This window comes from Amphiura filiformis, unplaced genomic scaffold (assembly GCF_039555335.1).
Source record: "Amphiura filiformis unplaced genomic scaffold, Afil_fr2py scaffold_595, whole genome shotgun sequence".
NCBI lineage: Eukaryota > Metazoa > Echinodermata > Ophiuroidea > Amphilepidida > Amphiuridae > Amphiura > Amphiura filiformis.
The window spans coordinates 44205-71448 of NW_027306059.1; the positions used below are offsets into that span (position 1 = coordinate 44205).

Below are 27244 nucleotides of genomic sequence, written 5' to 3' on the forward strand. Positions count from 1 at the left end.
CCTTCAACTTCTCTTCATAGACATAATATTCAAGACGAAAACTTGCATTAAGATTAATCTAGCAGAAATTTTTTTACACTGACAGTAACAGGTAAGCTTAAATAAAAAATAAATCATGAAAGTACAACTTTGAACTGAAAGTGAAAATGAAATTTGAAAATACTTTTAAAAAAAGCATACAAACCTAGAGAACGATGAATTGATCCTCTATACTGTAAAACACGCTATCCTTTAGGTCGCAAGTTTTTTTCCAAACAAGTAGAATCAATGGAATATTGAAAGGAAATAACTTTTTTTTCTAACAACTTGTATGCAGCAGCAGCAGCCGACAAGGCATGACAGGTGGAAGAGGTCGGGTCAAAAGTTCAAAGGTCATCTCCACAGAGACGACACAGAAAATAAAAATATAGTTCTCCATAAAATCTCAATTCATATGCCACATAATAACAGAATGTTGTTTGCAACTATTTGGATGTACAACAAATATCATATTAATCATAAATAACTCATTTATTTTGCTTCAAAATTAACAGAAAACTTACAAAAATGGGCGCGTATGAATTCCAATGCGGCTCAAAGCGGAGGAACACATCGTATAAACTAATGTGTTGCTCGTCACTTCCTTGTGTACACAAAATGTATGGGAGAAACAGATCGATAATAAATTATAAGTGAAGATCCGTCGTAATACTCGACTGTATTGCGACAGGTGTTCTATAGTTACACTCAGGAAACGGAAAATGATGACAAGAAACGGATATAGTGGTGGAATAAAAGTCCATGCTCCATCATTACGAGAAGAACTACTGGCAAATGTGACACCAGAAAGGATCCATTCTTCTGTGAGTATCAATCAATCATTCATCATGTTCATGCATGCATTGCATTGAATGCATTTCAACTTAACAATGACTTACATGTAGTAACTCAACTTGCACATTTTCATAAAAATCATGTCGATAAATGATAATAAAACTATAGTTAAAGTATAGTTTCCCATGATTCCTAGCCAAGAATTGGCGATCTTTTCCTTTAGACCACCCTCGCTATATAAGCCTAATATAAGGGGACTAAATTATTACTTTTGCATCAAGGTTTACTTTTGCATCAAGGTTAAACAGTTCCCAAACACTTTGAAGTCAAGGTTTAATGTATTGGAAGGAGGGCAGGGCTTCGATAAATGAGGGAAATTATGGGGTAAAAAACAAGGTTAAAACAACTTTTTGAAAATAAGTGAAAACGGCTATTCTGCTAGGAAGTTTTTGTCTCAAAAAGCAAGAAACTTACCTTCATAAAATCAGCATCACTTCCGTCACATAAAAAGATAATCAGATGAGTGGAAAGTGGCAAAGAATTTGTGAAATGAGGGAATTTTTAAAAGAAAAATACATCACGTTTTTCGAGAAATTCGCCATCTTGAATAAATGCAGAATTGCGCCACGCAGTAAAAAACTGTCAAACGCGCTTGAAAATGCTTGATACGCGAGCGTAAATCACAGTCAAAACGAGCGTACATCAAGCGCTCGTGCTACGCGAAAGTTGTGGAGTTTTCATCACCGGTTTTGCATTCAGCTCTTTTACGTCAAAAATTGCGATAAAAACATGGATTTTGGAACAAAATAAAGCTTGTTCGACGAAATGAAAGGTATGTTTGTATAGCAAAAAACATGCTTAACCTTGATGCGAAAGTTTAATTTGATAAATTCGTAATTTTAACCTTATATAGCTCGGGTGGTCTAAAAGAAAAGATCGCCCAAGAATTACTTTCTAATACCCTTTGTGGACAGAGCGAAGGTCTGCAGTGCGAAAGGTTGAGAGTTCGATTCCCATGTTATTCTTTGAATTTTTCAGTTCGTTTTCTTTCTTTATTTCTCTCCCTTTTGTCTTTAATAATATCTATAGGCCTAATGAATGTCAGCTTGAAGGCCCACTTTTTTCATGATTTATTTCTTGTTGCTATAAGTATTTCATATTTAGGCCTAATCCTACATTCGAGTTCATATCTTTTTTTAAAAAATGCATTTAAGTTCAGTAGCTTTCAATATGAAATAATCAAATAAAGCATGTCAAACTTAAGTAAGGCCAAATAAAAAAATTAACATGTTTCACGTCCCCTCCCGCTTCCTTTTTTGAGGTTTCCTCAAATATATTTTTATTTTTTGAAATTCAGCTATAACTTTTCAAAAAATATGTCTAGGAAGTTGGGATGCTTTCTATAGCCTTGTTAAGATAAAAGAAATATTTTAGGAAGGTTTTGTGATCATTAGAGGGGGTGTAACTCCCAGAACAACAAATAAAAAAAGGCCTGAGCCTCCTTTTTCTAGTCATTACCCGGTATAAGCTAAAACAGCTCTGAGTATGCACTGTTTGTCCGACACGCTTTCTACAGCGTGGGGGTTGGGAATTCTGAAAATCTGTAAAAAGGGTGGGGTTAAAATTTTGCTGTATAAAGAGTGGGATTCTAAAAAGCGTGGGAGCAATATATAAAGCGTGTGGGTTACGATACCAATTGAAAAAAATATAATATAATAAAGTAATTTGATGATCCGTTGAAAAACATTCATATTTTCTTCATAAATCTCGAAAGAAAATGTCATAAATTAATTTGTTGATGTTTTCGATTCATACGATGTCACCCATAGTAGAATCAAGTTACCGTGAATTTTATGAATGAATATAATTTTCAGCCTCGTCACCAGTTGCTTTGGCCCGCCGCTGCACACTAGAAGTGGGGCGATCGGAACCACAGCGCCTGTGTAGAGACTGATTTATCGGAAATTCGGAACCGATTCAGGATATCAGCCATGTGCAGAAGTTCACGCGTGTTGTTGTCATCTGATGAATAAAACGAAATTGATGTTGAAAATGGCTTCGAAAAAAGCGACGCACAGTTCGTTCAGGGACCTTTTGGGGCGAGTAATTGTGCCAATATAATGTTGCAAATGTTTCAGATAATGAATAAAATCATGAGTGTTTGTTAGATGAGGATAAATTCTGCATCAATTCGGACTCTGAAATGGACAATGGCGGGTGCAGATTGTGAGAACCCGGAAGTGACTATGTTGGTATGTACGGTAATTGCGGTAGCGACGAAGCTTCAGAATTTGACAACTACAATGTTGAAAGCTTTGGTCACAAAAGGGTGGGGGTTAAAAAAAAAAAAAAAAGGGTGTATACCTAAAAAGCGTGGCGGAAAAATAAAAAGGGTGGGGGTTTGACCCCCTGACAAACAGTGGTATGGGTATTTACACCAATTTTGCCATAAAAAATAGAAAATTAGAAGCCCCCTCTTCCTCCTTTTTTTCGAAAACCCGGACGTGAAACATGTTTTATTTTTGACTTTGTCAAAGAATATATATAGGCCTATCAAATAAAGGAACGCCAACACAGATTTTCACAATTTTTAATTGGACTAGACCCTCCCTATCGGCAGCATATTTTATGAGCTTTTATGCAATACAATCATGAGATGCACGCAATTTCAAACCTAATATTTTGGCATATTTGTAATTTTACACAATGTCCAACTTACACCTCGGATTACACCTAATTGGAATCATAACGTGAAAACCTTCCTGACAGTTATTTACTAATTATAAATATTGTTATAATTTTTGAAATAACAAAACTTCAAATTTGCCCGAAATCGTATATCATGGCTTTATTAAAAATATGAAAACTAGGATTTAAAAATATGAGTTAAAATCATTTTAAATCAAATCAAAAATCAAAGAGAGGTGCTTGCGGGGTTCGAACCAAGATCGAACTTCCAAATGCATGTATTTACCACTAAGCCATACCAGAGATATGATTAATTCGGTGACAATAATAGCAATGTTATACCCACTCAGTGGCTCACTCGTGATTCTATTTCTGGAATGAATTAAGGGCTGGGGTATGAACGTTTGGACAGTATTTATTGTGGGACATTAGAGCACATCAGACATATCGAATTGCATTCTGAATACGAAGAATGTCATTCTGATATCAAATAATTTTGATTTTTTGAAATTCGCAATTTAATGGGATACACATTTTATGGCAAATCATTAAAAATTGATATTTTTGATATTTAACAGTACTTGAAGTAAACTTTATAAATCTGATGATTTATACTTAAAGTGTATGTAGGTGGGATGAAAAGCCGACCATCAATCGCAAATCTTGACCTTTCGCATTGAAGATATGGATTTTTTTTCCCAAAACACCAAAAAAAATTAGGTCTTTTGGGGAAAAAAATCCATATCTTCAATATGAAAGGTCAACATTTTCAATTGACCGTCGGTTTTCCTCACTGCTACATACACTTTAAGAATATGTCATTAGATTTATACAATTTACTTCGAGTATATATCAAAAATTTGAAAAATATCAAATTTTTATAATTTGTCATAAAATTTGTATTACCGTATTTATATTGTGATTTTCAAAAATGAAAATTATTTGATATCAGAAAGACATGCCAGTATTCAGAATGCAATTCGATAGGTCTGAGGTGCTCTCATGTCCCACAAAAAATACTGTCGTAAAAGCGCAATAAACGCTCATTTTAGATCCCTTAACACCGTCCAAATAATGTAACACAAACCTTTATGCTGACTTTTAAAATTGTTTGAACGTTGGGAGTATTATTTTCAAGTTAAATAACCAACAATGGACAATTGACAGTATTTATTGTGGGACATTAGAGCACATCAGACATATCGAATTGCATTCTTAATACGAAGAATGTCATTCTGATATCAAATAATTTTGATTTTTTGAAATTCGCAATTTAATACACATGTTATGGCAAATCATTAAAAATTGATATTTTTGATATTTAACAGTACTTGAAGTAAACTTTATAAATCTGATGATTTATACTTAAAGTGTATGTAGGTGGAATGAAAAGCCGACGATCAATTGAAAATTTTGACCTTTCGTATTGAAGATATGGATTTTTTTTCCCAAAACACCAACAAAATTAGGTCTTTTTGGAAAAAAATCCATATCTTCTATATTAAAGGTCAACATTTTCAATTGACCGTCGGCTTTTCCTCACTGCTACATACACTTTAAGAATATGTCATTTATATAAGGTCATTTTCACGGTAAAGGGTGTAACTTTTGATTTTTAGGGTCAAAATTTCAAACCACTTAAATATGTTTCTGTTTACTGAAATCATGCATAGAAGCAACTTAAATTCAAGTAAAATAATGTTTCAAGGCTTAGGGGTACTACATTCTCGATAAATTTGTGTCTATTTTTGCATTTTTCTCAAAACTAATAATACACTGGTCACAAAAGTTGCGTATAATATTGGGGCAAGGAATCCAATTACTACACTGGAATTTCAGTGACCCAAGACAAGCGGCTCGTTATTTATGATAAGAAATAAGGTACCGCTAGGATGTACCTCATTTCCTATCATATATACTGAACCGCTTGTCTTGAGTCACTGAAATTTCAGCGTAGTAATTGGATCCCTTGCCCCAATAATATACATAACTTTTGTTACCAGTGTGTTATTATTTTTGAGAAAATGCAAAATAGCCTTCTAAATTTACCACAAGGGTGTAGTACCCCTTAAACCTTTTGATTTCTAATAAAAATTTGACATTTGCATAACATTTTGGTTTTTTTTTATGAAAAAATGAATTTTACATAACCTCAGAAAATTTTGACATGAAAGCTGGAATACATGTGAAATTCCATTCCAAAGTAAGTCAACAGATATAAGTTAAAGACTCAGTACACCGGTCGATCTTACCGCTTCCGATGTTGATTAAGATACTTCTTGCATCGATCCCGAGATGCGGAAAACCAATAGTCATTTTGTCCCACATAAATGAATAAATAACAAAACCCCCGATCCCCGGTGGACTCACCCAAAAGGTGACGTCACACCATATGATCGTCCCTTATCCTCCTTGGTCTCCGACTGACACAGACGTGCCTATCGATTGTTCATAGCACTGTGTATCAATTTCTCGACCAAGGCGAGATATACGGTTGTAGTTTCACACCTTAGGTAAAACCAAACCGGTATTGTTCGGCTGAGGATAGTTTTGACGGCATTTTCTGGCGAAAAAGTGACAAAAAACGATCCAAAACTTAGCTACATATCGTGCCTCCGTTTGTATACGGGACACACGAGCAATTCAAAATGGCCGCTCGTTGACGCCATTCATTTTGTTTCCCACGTAAAACAACCATTGCAGCCTGTAAGTTACAATAGATGTTTGTACATACACATTGTATTTCATGTACGGTAGCTTATTGTTGCTATGTTAGGGTGATTACTCTATCGTTATGTCTTCATTACCGTCCAATAAAGACGAGTTAATCAGATATTCATACGGTGGGGATTGGTAGGGACCCGTCTGACATTTTAGTAATAAAGTTAGCCAGTCCTTACTTTACCACTAACGTTAGCGACCAGCCTCCGTGCTCAGGTTTGCTTACTGGGCTTGAGTCGCGTGTTGGGGAGGGGGGGGTAGTGCCCCCCTCCCTTTTCTCCTCGCTTCGCCTCGGCCCTGTCGGGCTTGCCCTTCCCTGGTGACGGAGCGGGACCCACACCCGCTCTGTTTCACCCACAGGGAGTGCTCACGATCTTCTAGATGTCTTTCTTTTGCTTAGGACTCTCCGAGTTCCAGCTTGACGATTGGGATAGGCTCCGTCGCCATCGCCATAAGACGAAGAAGAAATCTACCAAGGGCACTGGTAAGGTCGAGACGGTGGATTCTGCTGTGACAGCCCCTATGGGTCATGGCAGGTCTGCTTAAGGGGGCTCCGGTCCCCGGACAAGCAGGCGGTTCCTTCAGGGACTGCTAGCGCGTCCAAAGGCTCAGCAGCCAGCGAAAGCACTGACTATACGTCGGAGCAAAGTAGCAGGCAGCAGAGCGGTAACCACCAGCGAAAACCCTAGCGGGTTTTGCAGCAGGAGGATACCAGTCGACACGGTAGATTCTGCTGTGACAGCCCCTATGGGTCATGGCAGGTCTGCTTAAGGGGCTCCGGTCCCCGGACAAGCAGGCGGTTCCTTCGGGACTGCTAGCGGCCCAAAGGCTCAGCAGCCAGCGTAAAGCACTGACTATACGCCGGAGCAAAGTAGCAGGCAGCAGAGCGGTAACCACCAGCGAAAACCCTAGCGGGTTTTGTAGCAGGAGGATACCAGTCCTCTAGCGAAAATCCTCACGGGTTTTTAGCAGGAGGACACCCGCCTGTTGCAGGCATATCACGGGCTCAAACAGCCACAGTAGTAGCCAGCGACGGGCAGCATGCAAGGGTACCCGGGCTTGCCTGGGTTGAACCCTAGCATGCATGGGTTCAGCAGAGACGATACCGCTGGCTAACGCTGTGGGTGTAGTCTTAGCAGAACCAACTGGGGTTGTCACACGGCAGTTCCATGGCGGGACCGCCGAGTGATACCCTGGGCCCTAGAATAGCTGCTGGCTGTCCACAGGGACTGGCTGGCGATTATTCAGGGGTTGGGCTCGCAGTCTCTCACGGGACAGCGACCCAGGTGCATTCGGTGGCAGCTACAAAGGCGAGCCACGGCTTGACTTCAGTGGTAGCCGCTATGCACCCGCCCATAGCTGCCGTGAGTGGTCCGCCACACACAGCGACCTTGGGCGAAGCTCTAGAGGGTACAGTAAGTAGCTTGAACAGCCTAGCTGATCAACAACCCACTTATGTCCTCGAGAGCCAGCGGAGCGTGGGTGATCCATTACCGTCAATGGGTCAATTACCCTCTCTTGATCGATCACTGTCAAATCAACAGGGCATAGCTCCATTGATTGACGCTGCCTATTCAGGTGGCGAGGTGATTGATCGGGGTATGCACGCTCAGCTACCCGTGGTACTAGGCAAGCTCCCTCTAGCCAAGGGACAGCCGGTATAGCGGGTACCCATACACACGGCTTGATCCCCTTGCGGGGAACGCAGTGAGGCATGGGTACAGTGGTACACAGCCGGAGCCCTCACGGGCACCTACGCTGGAACCACGATACAGCGGTACACAACCGGGAACCCTCACGGGTACCCATGCTAGTACCGCGCCGGTACCACGCCAGCACACAGCTTGATCCCCAAACAGGGAACGCAGTGTGGCGAGGGTACAGCGGTCCACAGTTGGGAACCCTCACGGGTACCCACGCTGATACCGCACCGGTACGCGCAGCACTCGCTTTAGTCGCCACAGTCTCTGTGGCAACAAGGGGAGGCGGTGCTGGTACTGCAGTACCATGGGGTTACCCTGGTGGCGGATCCTTTCAGGGTCAGCTGCCGGCTGGGTATGCCCGTGGTACCCGCCGCAGGGTGTTTCTTCCACGGCCCAGCACCGTGGCAAGTGTCGCCAGCGATGGCCACGCAGTACCAACATCAGCTGTTGACCAGGCCAGCCGGCATGGGGCTAACCCAGATCTTGATCAGGGTAGGCCCGTGCTGCTAGCGCTAGGACGACGGCTGCGAGAGCATGCGGACCCAGTGGTGCCATGGCGGATACCTCAGGGTCTTGCGGGAGTACTCCCTCTTCTGCTGGCAGGTAGTCGGCGAGCCACACAGTGGTTATGCCTTCTTACCCGCTTTCAGATGCCCGTCCTCAGTTACCGTCATCATCGGAGCATGATACGGATACTGTGGGCGAGGGAAAGGAGTCGGAAGCTGAGTCCGTAGTGACATCACTACAATCTCCTTCCCCGCTGCCCCGCATGAGGGGAGCAACAGCACTGATCTTCCTCCGGACACCCCCTAGGGGGAGTCCATGGAGGAGGACCAGGGGATCCTTTCAGTAGGATGCTCAGCTGCTGCTTCCTCACAGGGGACGCCTGCACTCTCATTCCCGGCAAACCGCACGGGTAGATATCGTAGGGCTGTCGAGCTCAGTAGAGCTATGACGCCGCGTGCTTGCACGCTTCCTCTGCGTGTAACGCGGGAGGACCACGGGACCTACCTGAGGGGATCCGAGAGGGACCCAGATGTCGTCAAGCGTATCACGCTCAGACAACATCTGAGCTCTTCCGCGAGGTGAGCCTATTAGCGGTGCTAACAGCTAGCCTCAATGAGAGCTCCATGGGCCTAGCCCATAGGGTGTCCACTCAGCGCTGGGGAGGGGCCTGCCACTCCAATCGCTCGCCGCGATGGAAAGGCAGGGTCCTTTTTCTTTGGATGCTTCTGCGCCACGGTGGAGGACCGTGCAAAGAAGCTACCAACGGGAGCACTCTGAAGAGGTCGGAAACTGCCCTTACCATGGGTAGGAGCTCCGACTTCAGCAGGCCGTGCACCACCAGCTGTACCCGAGCCCACTACCTCTGCAGCACCCATTTCTGGGAGGCGCAAGGGTAGCACAGGAACAGCTGGCAAGCCCGAAGAAGAGCAAGCGCTCTTCCAAGGGAAGCTAGGCAGAGCATTCCTGGGGGCTCAGCGGTTTTTCCACAGGGGATCTCCCAGTGGATTCGACCGCTTATGGCTTTCACCCAGAGGTGGGAAACCATCTCTTTGAGCGCCTGGGTATGGTCAGTGGTGAGTGGGGGTTACAGACTGGCAACCCAGTCGCCCCACATTCGTCTGCACATTTCAGAGGTCCACAGTAGTGCCGCCAGACGGCCCCCAGCGCCGGGCACTACTGACAGGGATCACACAGCTTCTCACGAAGCGGGCGATTGTCCCGGTCTACCCCCGTTCTACGGGTGATCTTGGAGCCATTGGCTCCAAGGAAGACTGGCGACGGGAGCCCCATCCGGAACCGCAGGCTGTTGAACACGTTCTTCAGGCCCAAGAGGTTCAGAATGGGGACTCTCGCCTCGGTGCTAGCCTGCCCCATCAGGGGCATGGGAACAGCATCGCTAGATCTCTCGGACGCCTATCTGCATATATGCCAATCGCCTCTCAAGATCGGAGGCATCTGCGCTTCTAGGTACAGGATCAAAATTACCAGTTTTGATACCGCCATCCGCCTGTCCATCTCTCCCAGGGTGTTTAACACTCTTGGTCAGAGCGGTGGCAGCGTACCTGAAGCACAGGGGTGTCAACATCAGTTGCTACCTGGACGTTTGGCTCATATACGGACGCACTCCACTGAAGACTACGGGTCTCATGGGGTTGATAGTCCGAGGGTGCGGGACCCTGGATTTTTGATCAGCTCAAAAAAGTCCAGCGTGGTCCCGACGCAGACACCACTATTTGTAGGGGCCCAGATCACCCTCACGGAGGGGTTCGCGGTGCTCTCACCCGAGCGGGTGACGAACATGGTGCGGTGTGCCTGACTCTTGGCTGAGTCTCGGGCAAAACCCGCTGTGGCATGGATGAAGGTGGTAGGCCTAATGGCCAGTATGGTAGACCTCGTGCACTGTACTGCCGTTTCTACGTTAGGGCTTACCCAACTACACCTTCTAGCCTACTTGCAGGCCCAGTCGTCACCCAATATCCCTCGCGGTTCCGTTGTCGGAGATCGCATGAGAGAACTCTGGTGGTGGACCCATCAGCCCAATTTGACCCAGGGTGTCAGGTTTCCTGCACCCCGGTATGTCACGTAGTGACGACCATAGCGCCAAAACGGGGCTGGGGGTCCACATCCACGGAGACTCCGTCTCGGCCTATGGGGCCATAGAGACAGAGTTTCACATCAACCTCCTCGCTTACGAGGAGGTGATCGTGGAATCACATACCGTTGTCCTGACGGATAACACAACCGTGGTAGCCTACTAAGGCTGGCATTTTCGGTCGGGTAAACGGGTACCCGCCCGAGATTACATTACCCGGGTAGGAAATACCCTCCCGGGTACCTGAAATTCAAAAAAAAAAAAAAAAAAATTTTTTTTTTTTTTTTTTTTTAATTTTAATTTTTCAGTTTTTAGTGTCCCTGGACCTAGACCTAAATGCTAGGATCATTCATGGTTGACCTAAAAAAAAAAAAAAAAAAAAATTTCAAGATATATTTTTGTTATTTTTTATGAAAATTGATAATTTGTATTCATGTCATAGTCTATTAATGATTTCAAAATGCATTCAAATTCAATACATTTTGAAATCATTAATAGACTATGACATGAATACAAATTATCAATTTTCATATAAAAATAACAAAATATCTTGAAATTTTTTTTTTTTTTTTTTTTTTTTTAGGTCAACCATGAATGATCCTGGCATTTAGGTCTAGGTCCAGAGACACTATAAAACCGAAAAATCAAAAACTTTTAAAAAAAAAAAAAAAAATTTTTTTTTTTTTTTTTGTATTTGGTACCGGTTACCCGCCCGAAAATTGCGGCGGGTACCCGGGTACAAAATTACCCGAAAATGCCAGGCCTATAGCCTACCCCAACAGACAAGGGGACTCCGGGCCACCACGATTGAGCCTGCATGCACGACACCTGATAGGGTGGTGCAAGTTCAGGCAGATTACGATGAGAGCGATACACATCGCTGGCGTCACCAGCATCCTCGCGCACAATCTGTCACGAGGAAGGGTGTCGGGACCAGCAGAATGGTCCCTTGCTCGCAGAGTCGCTCAGACGATCTTCAAGGGATGTACCACCCCTCGAAAGATCTGTTCGCATCTCATCGCATAATCATCCACTGCCGGTGTACTGCTCAAGGGTCGCGGTCCCCCAAGCATTCACCGTGGACGCTCTGTCCATAGACTGGGGAGGGATGACAGCTTATGCAGTCCCTCCGATCTCACTACTCATGAGGGTGGTGGCCAAGATCGGGTGGGAAGACTGCATTGTCATTCTGCTAGCGGCAAGGCCGCTGGCACTCCCGAGGTACCAGATCTACTCCGGATGCCCGGAGCGGAGGTACCCAGTCTATCACTAGAGCACCTGCAGTTAGCTGCATGGCCCTTACCAGGGAACACGCAGCGGAGGGATACTTTTCATCAGAAGCTGTTTTTCTCATCGCCGGGCTAGACGGAAGTCTACCCTCCGCACGTATAGCCAGAGTCTGGCTCCATACTACGCTTGGTGCAATGAGACAAATAGCTCTCCGCTAGAGCCTCTGTGCTGCTAGTCCCGAAGTTTCTGACAGAAAAGTTCCAAGCAAGACTTCAGCGGGCCACTGGGGCCAGCTATAAGTCAGCGGTCCTCTCCATTCACCGAGGTTTCGAGACGGGTCGACTATCATAGCCGATGGTTACCTTATTAGTCTACGCCTCGACGGTATGTTCAACGAGTGTCTACCAAAAAGGAAAGTGATCCTCCTAAGGGATCCCAACACAGTCTTAGATTACTTTAAGGGTCACCCTTTTGACCTTCCGTCAAAAGCGACGCTTAAATACGTAACTCTCAAGATGGCTTTCCGGTTTGGCGTTGGCTTCGGGACGGCGGTGCTGAGTTGCACACGGTCTCGAGGTTAGCTTCCGTGTTCACAAACACTGGAGCGACACTGTTTGGCGCTCTGTTCTCGTGACTACGAACGGCGCGGTGCATACCGACATTCGCCCCTCTCCAATCCCCAGGGTTGGGCAAGGTTCGGCTGAAGCCAAAGATAGGCTGGGGTGTCCGATAAGGCGCTGCAGCACTATTTCTTCCGAACACAAGCCTTGCGAGGGACTCACGACCGCATTCATCACCCTTACAGAGCCTTTCGGTCCAGCCGCTGTCGCAATGGCTGGTCCAGGTGTTGGTGGGGTCCGGGGGATCGCGAAGGTTTCGCGTACCACAACCCACTCGACACGAGCTATCTCATCATCTTGGGTATACCGTTCGGCTGTCCCTTGAGGAGATCTAGCAGGCGGTGTCCCGGCAGCCACCTTCGCCCTTCTCTACGATACTTCCGTTTACGTTAGTAATCAGAGACGGGCGGAGGTTTACCGGGACATTGTTCGGGCGATCATAATACGGTGGTGTACGGGTACCAGGTTTTCAGACTATACAGAATACTCAGCATGGTAAGAACCAGTGTCGCTATTCTTAACCACCAAACTTATTAAGTAAGGAGGTTTATGTCTGTGATCGCGTGGTCTTTGTTTCCCGACCGTTGGGGGAAAATATTTTCTGACCTCGCGAAAACCATCGTTACTCCGCCTCCCGATCCCTGATCAGATGCTGACCAATCTTGTACCTCCATCCGTCGGTTACTTGCTAGATCGATCTTTCAGATGTTGATGCAAGAAGTATCTTAATCAACATCGGAACGGTAAGATCGACCGGTGTACTGAGTCTAGTCCCAAACAGAAATGTTTGGTAGACTCTAGCGTTGGAACAAGTGATAAGATAAGCATTGCGTGTGGCCGAGTAGGGGATCCCAAGTCGGATAAGGGACGATCATATGGTGTGACATCACCTTTTGGGTGAGTCCACCGGGGATCGGGGTTTTTGTTATTTATTCATTTATGTGGGACAAAATGACTATTGGTTTTTCCGCATCTCGGGATCGATGCAAGAAGTATCTTAATCAACATCGGAAAGGTAAGATCGCACCGGTTATGAGTCTACCAAACATTTCTGTTTGGGACTATTTTATACCATGTTTTGCTATGTTTGTAATTGCAGTTTTGAAAATTTTTAACATCAAGTGTCATTTACAATGGAAATTTCCAAACCTTAAACATATTTTTTAAGTTTTAATTGGGTTCCTAAAATAATTTGAATGTCTAACTTCATGTACAAATACTACTTGATGAAAGGAACCTCCCAGCCAAGTTTCACAGAAATTGGAGTTATTTTTAGAATTGGCAATTCAAGCGATTTGTGTTTCGGAGGCTTCAGTTAACAACACAGGTGATCATAAAAGTAAAATATTTAGCTAACTACTACAAGTTGACATAAAAAATAGGTAAAAATATCACAATTACTAATTTTCATGCTTTGCTTCTAAGTATTGAATTTCAGTTGTGACAAAAATTAAATTATCACAGCAAGTCATTTTTTTTTTGTTTCGAGGCTTCATGTTAACAATTGTTAAACATTGCAGAAGTAGTTTTTTGAAAACAACAGTGTTGGGATCATCTAAGCTGTTATTTTCTTGTGTGTATTGAATCAATGATTCTATGCGGCAGATATTGTAGATTTATCACACATTAATTTTTTCACCCATTTGTTAAGTATGGTGTTTTTTGCATGTGAAGCCTCCGAAACAGGCTTTTTAAGGTATCAGTATATTTTTCAAACATTAACCATAATGTCAATTTTTTAAAAAAATTTATGACATTCTGCACATATCAAGTAATAATTACAATGCAGATATCATTATGAAACACACCAATTTAGATATGCATAGATGATAATTAAGTTTACTGTTGTTTCGGAGGCTTCATTTGTTTCGGAGGCTTCAATTGTTAACGGAAAGTTTGTATTGGGTCCCATTTTCAAACGGTGATATATATCTCCACGATTTAAAAACATGTGACTTGAGGATCTACTTTGCTACATTTTGATAAATAGATTGGATGAGCTCTTTTATTTATATTTGCACAAGCTTGCTGAACAGTTTGTTTCGGAGGCTTCAAAAAGTTAACGGAAAAGCGGCTATTTGAAGTCAAGATTTTATAAAAATTTTAAAAGCTTGCAAATCGGCTAATTTTTGTTACCCATTTCAAGTTAAGATAACAACTGTTATAAATCAAGAAGAAGTGAAGAAATAACCAAGAATTATGAACCAAAGCTACACCCACAAAGTTTGTTAACAATTGTTAACGAAAAATGAAGCCTCCGAAACGACAAATATCGAAGTCCGGTTCTCAAAAATACAGGGCCGTTCACAATTAAATCTAATGTGGCAGTGTTTACTGAACATATGACTGTACTTTCAGGATAAGAAAAACTATCCATGAACTAACTGAAGAAAACACAGGGTTTTACAAAAATGTTACTGTTTTTTATAGTTTTTCAAAATGGCAATATTAAGTACATTTAAGCCTGCTAAAACTGAACGCAGTAACTCCCAAAGCTGATTATGCTACCCAAGGTAGCTGCTAACTAGATGACTTATGTGGCCAAAAATCATGGAATTCTGTGGCTTTATTGGAAAACTACGGATTAAAATGTTAAAAATCCAAAGTTACAACCTTTACCGTGAAAATGACCATAATTTACTTCGAGTACTGTTATATATCAAAATTTGAAAAATATCAAATTTTTATAATTTGTCATAAAATTTGTATTATATTGTGATTTTCAAAAATGAAAATTATTTGATATCAGAAAGACATGCTTCGTATTCAGAATGCAATTCGATAGGTCTGAGGTGCTCTCATGTCCCACAAAAATACTGTCGAAAACATAATAAACGCTCATTTTAGATCCCTTAACACCGTCCAAATAATGTAACACAAACCTTTATGCTGACTTTTAAAATTGTTTGAACGTTGGGAGTATTATTTTCAAGTTAAATAACCAACAATGGACAATTGACAATGAACGTTTCTTTGCAGGAAAACATCGGCCGTACAATATATGGCGTGACAGTAGTCACGCACAAAGATAAACATTTCAACATGTTCAATATGCGACTAGAAATATACTCCAACCAAAAATCACGAAATTTTCAGGCAAGCTAACTTTAGTTATTCTATAACATGACACCCATTTTTGATCCCGGCGCTTTTTCTTGCTTGATGATATGAACATTTTTGTGTTCGTGACATGCAATTTTCTCATTTTCCGAGCTACTTTGGACATGTTCAAGCTTCTTTTTTTCCATTTAATTCAACTTTTACACGTTATTTGTTGCTTTACACAAATGTTTGATATCTTATCTGTGGTCAGGGTACATAAATGGAGCAATATACGACCTGTGTCTTCCATTTCTGGAGCTATTTTGATAAAAAGCGTTTGCCGGCTAAAATTTTAACATTGTGTTACGTAACCCGTGTTCACCAACCCGTATAAATTTTCTGTCGAACAAAAGAGGTCACGAAGTTGCTGTCGTACTGCCCTCTTTTTGGTTTAAAGATTCTATTACTACCCCCCAGGCCCATATATATTCATGACCCACCTCTTCCTAAGAAAATGACACCCCCCTTGTGGTGTTGACTTGTATTGACTATTGAGGCTTTAGCAGTTATCAGTATCACAATCTTAATAGGCTACATTCAAGCGCACACTATAATAGGTCTACCTTCAAATGGTGCTTTTAATTAAACTGTAGATACAATTGAATTACTACTGGTGCTGAGTTTAATTTACTTTTAATTATGATGTTATGACAAGCACAGTACAGTAATTGCAATAATAAATTTGAAATGAATGTATGCTTCAATCATTCAGCTTTCAATTATTAGAAATATTATTCTACAGGACCCGGTATCTGATTGTATATACTTTCAACCACATTAAATTATGTTTAAAAATTTAAAAAAAAAATTCATAATTAACTCTCTATTCAATGCATGCTGCTGTCATATAGGGGCAGCCTTCCCGATTGCAAAACATTTCAGCTAAAATAGGTTAATAGAAGAAACCAGTAGGCTTTTTCCAGTGAGCAAAAGGCACAAAGCTTTAATGGCAAAGGCTGCAGAATTTCAGAATGGTTTGAAATTGAAGGCCTAGATGTCTCGAGGGCAATTCAGCCATGGCCTCCTTGAATTTTGAGGCTTGCATGATATGGTGACCAGGCTGGTTTAGGGTGCATACAACTAAATCCGCCTGTGAAGCGGTTTCGGTAAAAAGTTTATCACGACTATAGTCCCAACTTTGCATAAAAATGTGCAAAATCGTACAATATTAACAATTTTAGTGTTGCAAATCGTGTTTTGCTAGAACTTGTGAATGTGATCTCTACTAATTTGAACAGAAAACGCGAAAATTTGAGTGATGTTTACGACGATGAGCGCATGAACACACGAGGTCAAACACGGTTAGCAGTCGGACGTAAACACGGGAAAATCGGGTCTTTTTATACAGCGCTATTTTTCTCAAAAGTAGACCTAAAATATGGTGTCATTTTCAGATATGTTATGCAGAATTTTGTTCTGATTAAGATGATATCAAATATATATTTTAAAGTAAGACGTAACTCGACTTATAGCCTAAAACGTGACCCCTATTTTGCACGTAAAGTCTATGGAAAGCTATTTTGTGGCATGTACCCTTTATAGGACTGAGAGCTGGAACCCAGATACCTTTTGGTTTATTATAGAATTGTTTGTTCTCAAAAGACTTCCCATGTTTTGTACTAAAAATTTAAAATCATTTTTTAACTTGCATTTTAAACTATTTTGTCTCTTGAACAGCCTGGAAGAAGAAGGCAAAGGACAGTTGCATCACCAACAGAAAGACGACCATGGACAAGTCCATCAAAAAACCGATCAAATACAACAGTAGTATCTGCAGGAAGCAGTCGATCAACTCTAGACCAAACACCAAAGATTCAAAACTGGCTTTGCCATAAATCAGTCAGAGGCATTCAGGTAAGATACAAATGTAGATAGATGATGAGTCTCTCCACTTTGTACTACATTGTAGTCACAGGAACCCAAAGGCAGTACATGTATTTTTAAGCATATTGTCTTCCTGCCTTTGCCCCATGCCCCTTCAAATGTGTAAATTTGGACACCAGTATTAGCCAGTGACCCATATCCACCCATCGTTTTGGATGGGCATTGCTCTTCCCAAAGATTAATGCCTCTGGCAGATGCTCAATTCTAAAAAGAATGCTTGAATGAGTTCTGTGAACTCAAAACAAGACCAGACTAATGAATCAAGGCTATGTACAGCACTTACTATTTTAACTGACTTCAACCCCTAGAAGGTACAGAGGTCTGGCTTATAAAATGTTTTCAAGGTGATATTGGGGACAGGAAAGTTTGGTGAAAATGATGGGTGTTTACCAAATCCTGGCTAAGACCCTGTTGGATACATGTACATGTATCTTTTACCTGTTTTACCCAAACCATATGATTGCTGTAGTTGCCTTGCAGTGCATCATGATTTAAAGAATTGCCAGCTTTCCTTTTTAGTCAAGATTGGACCAGTTTGCTATATTGTTCAGGGCTTTGCAATAATTATGAGCCCCCCCCCCCCCCGAGGGGGTAACATTTCCAAACGGCTCGCCAATAATTGCTTACCCCCTCTCGGCCCGACAAAAAATCTTTGCCCCCCCCCTTGAACATGCCAAATTTTTGGGATCCCAATTTGCAAACCTTAAATGGTCTCTATGTATAATGCGGGCGTATATTTAAGCGTTTCCGTACTGTTTTCCTAAGCCTTTTTTTTTTTTTTTATTAAAAAGGCGCCCCATGAATGTGTGCCAAAAATCGCTTGCCCCCTCTCGCTTGCCAAATATTGCTTGCCCCCCCCCCCTTTTGGCTCACCAAAAATTTCTTCCCCCCCCCCCTCCCCCCCAGGGCTCAGCCCCTCAGTGCTCACATGCCTGTCAGTTTTTGGATGTTTCAAATTTTAAAAGTTACATATATTTTGTTAAAACTTGTTTGCAACTTTTCCTAACTACACTCCCAAGAATTATAATCATTCAAAATATGAACCAAATCACAGCTCCTTTATGTAAAAACCTGGTGAATTTCTACAAATATTATTGCAAAAAAAAGTCCCAGTCTCTATCAGTAACATTTATTTCAGTTCAGAAGATATTCTGTCGGTCCGTGGCACGTCACTTCCGGTTGATGATGTTCGAGTGAAAACAAGTCCCTGATTCGATTTTTGTTGATGATTTCTGTCATTGGTGTTATGTAAATTTCGATCGCAAATAGTCAGTGGAATCAAACAACCGCCTCTAAGTCTTCAGAGTGAAAGAAACTTACTTGATTTACCGCTTATATACTGACAAACTTAAAATTAAATTCCATGGTCGAAAGTGTTGTTTTTTCCGAAATTGAATGCCACTCCAGCAACATCGCTATGTAGCCTCCTTCACAGCCGGTTTCTGTTGTTCACAACAAACCGTGAGCCACATGCAGTTTGGGCCCGAGACTAGAGATAGCCCGGATGTCCGACCGACAGAATTCTGAAGCATTTCAAAATTGTGTGTGTGGTCTCAATCTGTTTTGTAGAAGTATATTTGATTTCTGTGTACATAAGAATCCCTAGATGTTTACTCAAACTTCAATAGATGTTGGTTCATGTTTCCCATTACGGTGCTAATAGTTAGTTATCTTTTGTTGCTGGGTGCTACCTGGTGCTACTGGTTCTATTAGTGTGGCAAACAAATGAAATCAATATACCACAGAGAAGGAAGGGGACAAAATGGGCATTGACAAAATGAAGGGTTCAGATGCAAAAAGCGATATATCCATTTTTCTCGATTTGAGAACATCAAAAGTAAATCATCAAAAGTAAAAATACTTTAGAAGATAATAAGAAAATCTTTGCTGTTTTGTTCATAGTTTCAAAAGTAGACATTGGTTTTTATAAAGTAGGGTGTCAATTTAAAGCTAGTATAATAGGCTTTTAAGGTAGGAGCATCGGATAATAGGCCCATGCAGGAAAATAGCCACTATTTCAAATCAGAATTATGTATCCATTTCAAATATATAACCAATTGAAGATAAGTCTTTACTCCACTGATTTTTTATGTTTCATGAAAATTTAAACAATTCTTATGTTTTTCTTTATTTTTTGACAAATCCCTAATTTTTTCTACTAATAATTATTGCTAGCCTAGAGGGAATGTGATATGGTTCCCATAGTTTGTAGCCTAAAACGTGACCCCGGGGTGTATCATTTTAAACCAAATCTGTGCATGACACCGTAGCCGATGTTTCTACCTTAAGTCCAAAAAACTCCATGTCATCAAATAAAAAAACCCTTTTTTGCTGCAAATTGGAATGGGGGTTTACAGTGTGTCTCTCCGACACACACAAAAAATCATTCAAGAATTTATGATCCCTCAACCTGCAGATTAAAAAAGGTATTTAAAAAAATGTGTGATGTTTTCTCCAGTAGTTTTTCACTACGCTAGTTTGTTATGTAATGTGTAAATGTTTACTCCAGTCGTGTTTTATATTATTTTTTGTGATTTTTTTTTTCGGTTTTGGGTTTTTTTTCTTTGCAAGTGAAAAAAAATTCTAATGCACAAAATAAGCCATCAAAAACAAACTTTTTTTTTTGCCCAATGCAAAAAAAAGTTTAAAAATGGCAAATATCGCATGTATAGATTGCATCTGAACTCATCAATGAAGCATCAAAATTTGTGTCTTGCATCAAGTTGTTCCTTTTAAAAGACACTTTTTTTTAAATTTACCTTAAAACACACCCCATTGATACATATTAGGGTGGTTCTTATTTTTCAAAAGTCTGAAATACATTTTTCTCTCCCCTTCAAATGGTGATCCTGGATGAAAAACTTATTCTCTGAAATTTTCAGAAATATTGAATATGTTTTAGAGGTAGCTCACGAGCCCTCAATGTGGTCGCGAATTGGCAGAATATTATTAAACTAGTTATTGTTAATGCAATTACAAAGATTGAGTATCAAGAAACACTTAATTTTGAAAATACACCTTTGTAAACTTGCTCAAAAATGTCCGATGGCTAATATTCTGTCAATTCGCGACCACATTGAGGGCTCGTGAGCTACCTCTAAATCATATTCAATATTTCTGAAAATTTCAGAGAATAAGTTTTTCATCCAGGATCACCATTTGAAGGGGTGAGAAAATTGTATTTTAGACTTTTGAAAAATAAGAACCACCCTAATACATATAAAATGTGATACTATCCTTATTATTTTCTTAATTGTTTTAATTTTCAAAGACATGTTAAACTGTGTGTCCTTGAAATGTCTATACTGTGTCATACATGTAACCAGTGATTAATCATAAACTGGAAAGACAGAAAATCCATAATTTTAACAAGTTATCATTCACATCTTCTTCTACAGGAAAAGGCTGACCCTGAATCAAAGAATACCAAAAATATGTACATGGCAGTATTAGATAGAGAAAACTCATTTGTTAGGGTAAGTAGACGTCTATCTTCATTTACATTTAACCGGGGGCGCACTCAACTTTGAAGTGACGGTATTTGCTTGTCAATAGGGGTGTGCGGCATGGAGCGCCAAACTTTGGGAACTAAGAACTGATTTTCGGCCAAAATAGGGGCTTGATGAACTGACATTTTCAAATTATATGCTTTGGAGATTTAAAAAAAAATTCAAGTTTGGGTCTTAAGGAACTGCCAGAAGAAGAAGCTGGAAGAAGGGACCCTAGACCACCGCACATACCAGTACCACCTTACATGTGAGCAACCCCCCCCCCCCCATCCCCCCGAATATGCTGACAATATTTTCTGATAAAAATTTTAATTAAACAAAAGCACCAAAAAAAACCCTCAATCAAAACAAACTTATTTGGTAACATAAAGTGGCAAAGAGTGAGAGTTTGAAAGAAAACATATGGAGCCTCCCAGTTCCTTATACAAGTTCCTGGTTTTAATTAAAGTTAATTTTTTATTTCTTCCGTGGTCGGGGCCAGTGTCCGAAATAAGGAAAATATAGAGGTTGTCCCGAGGACAACCAGAGCATAAATTCTACTTGTCCTCAAAACATTTGGTTGTCCCCAAAATGTGTCATATTTAAGAGGTAAAATATTGTGGTTGTCCAGAGGATAAGTACATATCTCAATATGGTTGTCCCCAGTGATTTTTGGACAAGAGGACAAGAGGATAAGTGCTTATTTCGAACACTGGTCGGGGCACACACTGGTGATCGGTGATCTCCTCCCCTTATACGCGCCAACTACCAATGGATAAACAGTCTTGTTGCCAAGACTGTTGATCAGCCTATCGGCGTGATTGTTTATCGCCTGTGTGTTTATGCTCATATACGTGATACGCACCGTTCCGACCACGGGAGAATTAAAATATTTACTTCAGATGAATATTTTCTACATTATTTTCATGTTATCTTTTGAATCTTTTTGCAGGATATTGAGAACGAATTACTCCATAAATCATTCCTAGATAAGCGCAAAAAGGAGATGTTGTACAAGAAATGGAGCGAACAAATCTTTGAACCGATTCAAGACAAGATTTATAGAGCAATGAAAGGCAACTATGCAGCTGTGGATCACAAGAAACGAGAACTCTTTAATGACTACATAAACCATAGAAACAAAAAGGTATGGTATGCAGGAAAAAGAAATGATTAAAACTAATGATTTAAGGGATCGGATATTTACGTATGCACAGTATTTTTTGTAGGAGCTGAGAGTACACCACACCTATCGAATTGCATTCTGAATATGAGGAATGTCCTTCTGATATCAAATAATTTTGATTTTTTTAAATTCGTGATATAAATTTGATATTTTTTGAATTTTTGATATTTAACAGTCCTCAAAGTAAACTTGATAAATCTAATGAGATGTACTAAAAGTGTATGTAGCTGGGATGAAAAGCTGATGGTCAATTGAAAATTTTGACCTTTCATATTGAAGATATGGATTTTTTCCCCAATTGATCATCAGCTTTTCATCCCAGCTACACTTTAAGTGCATATCATTAGATTTATATATAAAGTTTACATCAAGGACTGTTAAATATTAAATATTTGCCATAAAATGTGTATTATATTGCAAATTTTTAATAAAAAAATCAAAATTATTTGATATCAGAAGGACATTCTTTGTATTCTGAATGCAATTCGATATGTCTGATGTGCTCTCATGTCCCACAAAAAATACTGTCCAAACATTGCTACCAGAGCTCTTAAACTCCTTTGTTACCAAGTTATCAAATTTCCAAACTTCTCAAAACTTGCTTGCCGGCAGTGGACTATGTATGATAATACTATACAGTAGAGACTTAAGAGCAATTTTTAAACCAACTCAATCTTAAAGGACTTTGTAACGCCATATCCTTGTTAGGGTTTTTAGACACTTTGGTAATCAGTATAGTGGGAATGGGTAAGGATGTTTTTTGTGTGTAAAATCCTTGTTTAGGGTCAATTTGACATTTTTGAACCTGTGCTTTTGAAAGTCAATTCATGTAGATACTTACAACATTTATACATGAGTGGCCTCCCCTGGGTACAGAATTGGCAGATTTATCAAATTAAACTTAACTTTAAAAAAATGCATTTCCTTCACTTACCGTATAAGAATATTTTACTATAATTATTGTCACATTACTTAGAAAAATGTTATACTTATTTATTTAATAAGTAATCATAGTGTAAAACAGGCTAGATACTCTTGATGAGAAAAATATGATAGGAATAAATCGAAGCTATAGCAAATAGCTATTTGAGCTGACTGAACCACCAGAAGAATCAGCGGTCTAGTTTGTATTTCAGGGTGCAAAATAAACCTAACAGTTTCTTTATTTTGAAACACACAGGGCTATGTATTTCTAGACACTTTTGATGAGAAAGAATATGATCCTCTAAGCCTAGTGGCACCTAGACCAGCACCCATTACAGCAACTACAGGAGCATTAAATGATCCCTTGATTGCTCAGCGTAGAGAGAGAAATGATGAAGATAGGATGGTCATTAGGTGCTATACAGGTAAGATATTGGCCTATTCCTGTTGAAATCCATACACCCCCTATGGACGATGTAACCTTAATTTTCCACACAGGGATGTAGATTCCAAATGGAGTCATTTAGGTAACCCCTTTCAGGGACGGACTGGTGTTTGTAGGCGGATGTAGCAAATGTAAAGAGACCGACCCTGTTTCTGACAATAGAGCGTAGCGTCTAACGTGTGGGGTCCAGTGGTCCCCCTTAGGGCCCCTGGTGGGTTCCAGAGGCTAATCCCTCGGTTTCAGAAACACAAATGGAAATCGTGGAATAAAACCAATTAAGCCAATAGCCAGATGCAGGTAACAATGATGACAACAAAGTCATTTTTCTTTATCAATGCAGCACTTTTGGCACCTATAATATTATACTCATACAGCACAAGGTAGGCATGTTGCCTATGGGGGTCGACAGATGAGATAAGCGATGTCACCAGGTCCAAACGCTGTGTGGGCGTTAGCTGAATTCAACTATGCTTAGAAGGCGCAAGCATTAAATATTCCAATGTATGTGTCATTAGTCTATGATATACTCTATTAAGGCAAAGTTAGAATTTTATTAGTAATGTAACATTGGTGTTTTCATTACCTGATTACAGGACAATCATTATCAGAGAAAGCTGTAGAGCAGAGTAGACTACCGCCATTACCGCTAGTTCCTCTAGGAAGACATGGTACAGAATGTAAGACCTGGTTGGCTATGCCATTACATGATATAGAGAGTCCTGTCAGGCACATGAGCAGGTAAGTCTTATTGTTGGGTTTGTTTGTTTGTATGTTTGTCTGCATGCTTGTCAGTGAGACTTAGGAAGTATCCTATATTACAGAGATTTAGCCACATTTTTGTGCATGTGTACAAGTAATGGCTTCTTCATTTTAACTTAAGATTATGTGTTTGATTTGTAGCTACAACAACATTATGTAATTCATTAGGAGCTCGGGTATAAATTTAGTTTTCCAATAAACCTGACCATGAAAAGACAAGATGGGTTCTTTCCCCATGCATGTCATCAAAAATGTGCAGCTAAATCTTGCTATTATATTCTTGTTATGTGAAGGAAAAAGAGAGATCATAGCAATTAAAGAAAAAGACAAATAGAGAACAAAGGCAAAAGACAAGTAAAGGAAGCAAAAAAAGCTAAAAATAATAGAACATGAAAAACAAGTAAGAAAGAGAGAGATGCAGGGAAAAAACACATGAAGAAAAAAGAAAGAAAGCAATTTGGCAGAAAGAAACATTACATATTTAAATAAGATAACACAGAAATTTGACTCGGAGCCCAAAAGTGCTGATTTTGAATTGATCAGAATTACTGATTTTATTCATTCTAAATGACTCTTCTTTCCTATTTTAACTCACCAATGTACAAACATGTTAAATCTTGTTTTTTACAGTCATGGAAAGTTTTGAAATGTATTTTTTCTGCAATGGCTTTTGACACATTTTTGCTTCTGTTGTGTTTTGTTTGGTGAAATGTCATATCCGCAGAAAAAATTCTAGTTTAGTTGTTGGGAAATCAAGTTACCCTACAGTGAGGAACATATGCAATGAATTTCTTGCATGCTTTTTCCTAATATTGAATACAATTGCTTTCCTGGGATATAACTTTCTTATTTCTACAATAAATGGCTCAAAAGTTATAACAAATTGAAAATGGTACCTTTTTTGGTCGATTTCCCTATAAAAACGTGTGTGTTTTCTATTTGGAAAATCCTACCAAAATTGAAATTTTCATTTTGGTCATTTGGAAAATCAAGTTACCCTACAATGAGGAAAGTATGCAATCAATTTCTTAGGTGGTATTTCTAGATATTGAATAAAAATGCTTTCTTTGGATATAACTTTCTTTTTCTATGATAAACCGTTCGAAGTTATAACAAATTGAATATTGTGGTTTTTTATCAATTTGCCTGTAAAAACGTGTGTGTTTTCTATGGGGAATATCTCAATGGCATGCTACTTTTCGACGGTCCTCGATTTTTGCCATTTTGCAGGTCTTTTATTTCAAAAACTGCATAATATATCATGTCTGTTATTATTTTAATTCTTTAATATTAATGGATACAGTATAATTATACTGAATTTGGATCTTTGAAACTCATATTTAAGTTTTTATTCTATATCAAAGTTGCCACTTCGTTAAATTTGGGTGTTTTTCACCGATTTGGGCTGAAAATCGGCATTTTTGGGAACCTTAAAACTGTAATAACTTAAAAACGCTTTGACCGATTTTCACCATTTAAATTTCTATAAGTTTAGTTTTGTAAGCACTTTCATAAAAGCTTTAAACCAAGGAGATAAAGCATTGATTACAAAATAGTGTGACCCCCCTAATACAAGATTAAGTTATGAATTATCCTCCAAAAATGTACATGTTTTTTAGGTATGAAGCAATATTATATGACAATATTTGTATTTTTTCTACTATTTTGCATTTCAGGAGAAGGATGAAAGGCGTATTCAACGATTGTCATTTTGACTTCAAAGATTGGCCGAGTTTCAGCGCGGACTCTACATCAGCTTCCAACGCCATCACCACCAATATTAACTCCACCTCCTTGGATGCACAAATGGATTCTCTCACCACAAAGGATGAAGTCGTCGTCGCTCCACCCCCGATGGAAAACAGGTCCTTGGCTTTTGTGACATAGCCAGGTCAAAGGTTGAATGCAATAATGACCTCGCAGGTCAAATGTTATATGACTTTTATGGCAAATGTTATATGTAATCAATGTATTTATTGTTTAGTTAAAAGAACAACTAAAAATGAACAAAATATAATGTAAATAGCAGAGTTAATGTGCAATCAAAAGCAAGGAATTCAATCATTTGATGAACAAAATGTGACAGTTTATCAATTTTGAGTGTTTTGTATATCTTCAATATAGAGATATTTTGCTCCACAACGCCGTTTTCCCCAATGAAATCAAACATTCCTAAGTGAAGATAGTGAGTTTGTAAGTTATGGTATTATAAAATTGGAAATTGAGATATCGGTCGGGCCTTTAGAAATATTATTGACAATGTTGAGAGTAGGAATGACCTTGAAAAATGTCTGAAAAAAATACAAGATGTCAGTTATATTCCGGTCTGAAACTATCAGACAATACTTTAAACATTATTAAGATCACAAATTTGCAACAAACCCAAATTGTGTAAAAAATCACCTGGGCAGATTTTTTGCTATTTCTCCATTTACGATCCTGCCCAAAAGTGTCTCATTTTGATATACTTCGATACAAATGTGTATATTTTTATCACATTTCTTGACACTATGCATGCAGAAAGAAACTACTAGGCATATTTTTGTATTCTTGCATAGTTTTGTTATGATATTTGCGATTTATTATAATTATACACCAAAAAAATTGAACAAGTGAAACACAATTTTTAGTAAGAGTGACTCTTGATTCTATGCATTACATCAATAAGGTCTTGCAATGGTAAGGTTGCATTGGGTCCAACCAAAATGTAGGCCTTAAGCATTAATATGAAGACAAGGCTGAACTGTTATATCAGTTAATGATATTATATTTTAAAAATATGGTAGAGATATACTGTAAAAACTCGATAGTTAGCACATGTGCTTTATACTATCGAGCGCTTTTGAAAACATGAAATTGTACCAAAGTCTGCTTTACCAACTAAGCTAATGGGATTGAGACACACATTTGCAGGATTACTTGTTCGTATGTAACTATGTGTATTGATGATTTGCTCAAAACCCTTTACACTTTTGTAGATGGGGGCTCTTCATGTTTGCATGTTTTAAAAGCGCTCGAAAGCAAGCACATATGTGCCCATCCACCACAAACTGGTCGTAAAGTCGGCATTTTCCATTTTGAG

At 39.8% G+C, this 27244-nt stretch overlaps 1 protein-coding gene across 1 annotated transcript; it reads left to right on the forward strand.

Moving 5' to 3' along the window:
• The first annotated feature begins 590 nt into the window (after positions 1 to 590).
• On the forward strand, positions 591 to 26241 carry LOC140145721 (protein FAM228B-like). Its single transcript, XM_072167403.1, has 7 exons — positions 591 to 842; positions 17154 to 17330; positions 20759 to 20836; positions 21801 to 21995; positions 23215 to 23383; positions 23997 to 24141; positions 25839 to 26241. The coding sequence occupies exons 1-7, from the start codon at positions 741 to 743 to the stop codon at positions 26047 to 26049; spliced, it is 1077 nt and encodes a 358-aa protein (XP_072023504.1). The 5' UTR covers positions 591 to 740; the 3' UTR covers positions 26050 to 26241.
• Positions 26242 to 27244: the final 1003 nt, after the last annotated feature.

Bases quoted from the DNA above. Each gene is read 5' to 3' on its own strand.
- LOC140145721 (XM_072167403.1), top strand. From the start codon at position 741: ATGATGACAAGAAACGGATATAGTGGTGGAATAAAAGTCCATGCTCCA. The intron at 843-17,153 runs GTGAGTATCAAT...TCTCTTGAACAG, and splicing joins CAGAAAGGATCCATTCTTCT to CCTGGAAGAAGAAGGCAAAG. The intron at 20,837-21,800 runs GTAAGTAGACGT...ATCTTTTTGCAG, and splicing joins GAGAAAACTCATTTGTTAGG to GATATTGAGAACGAATTACT.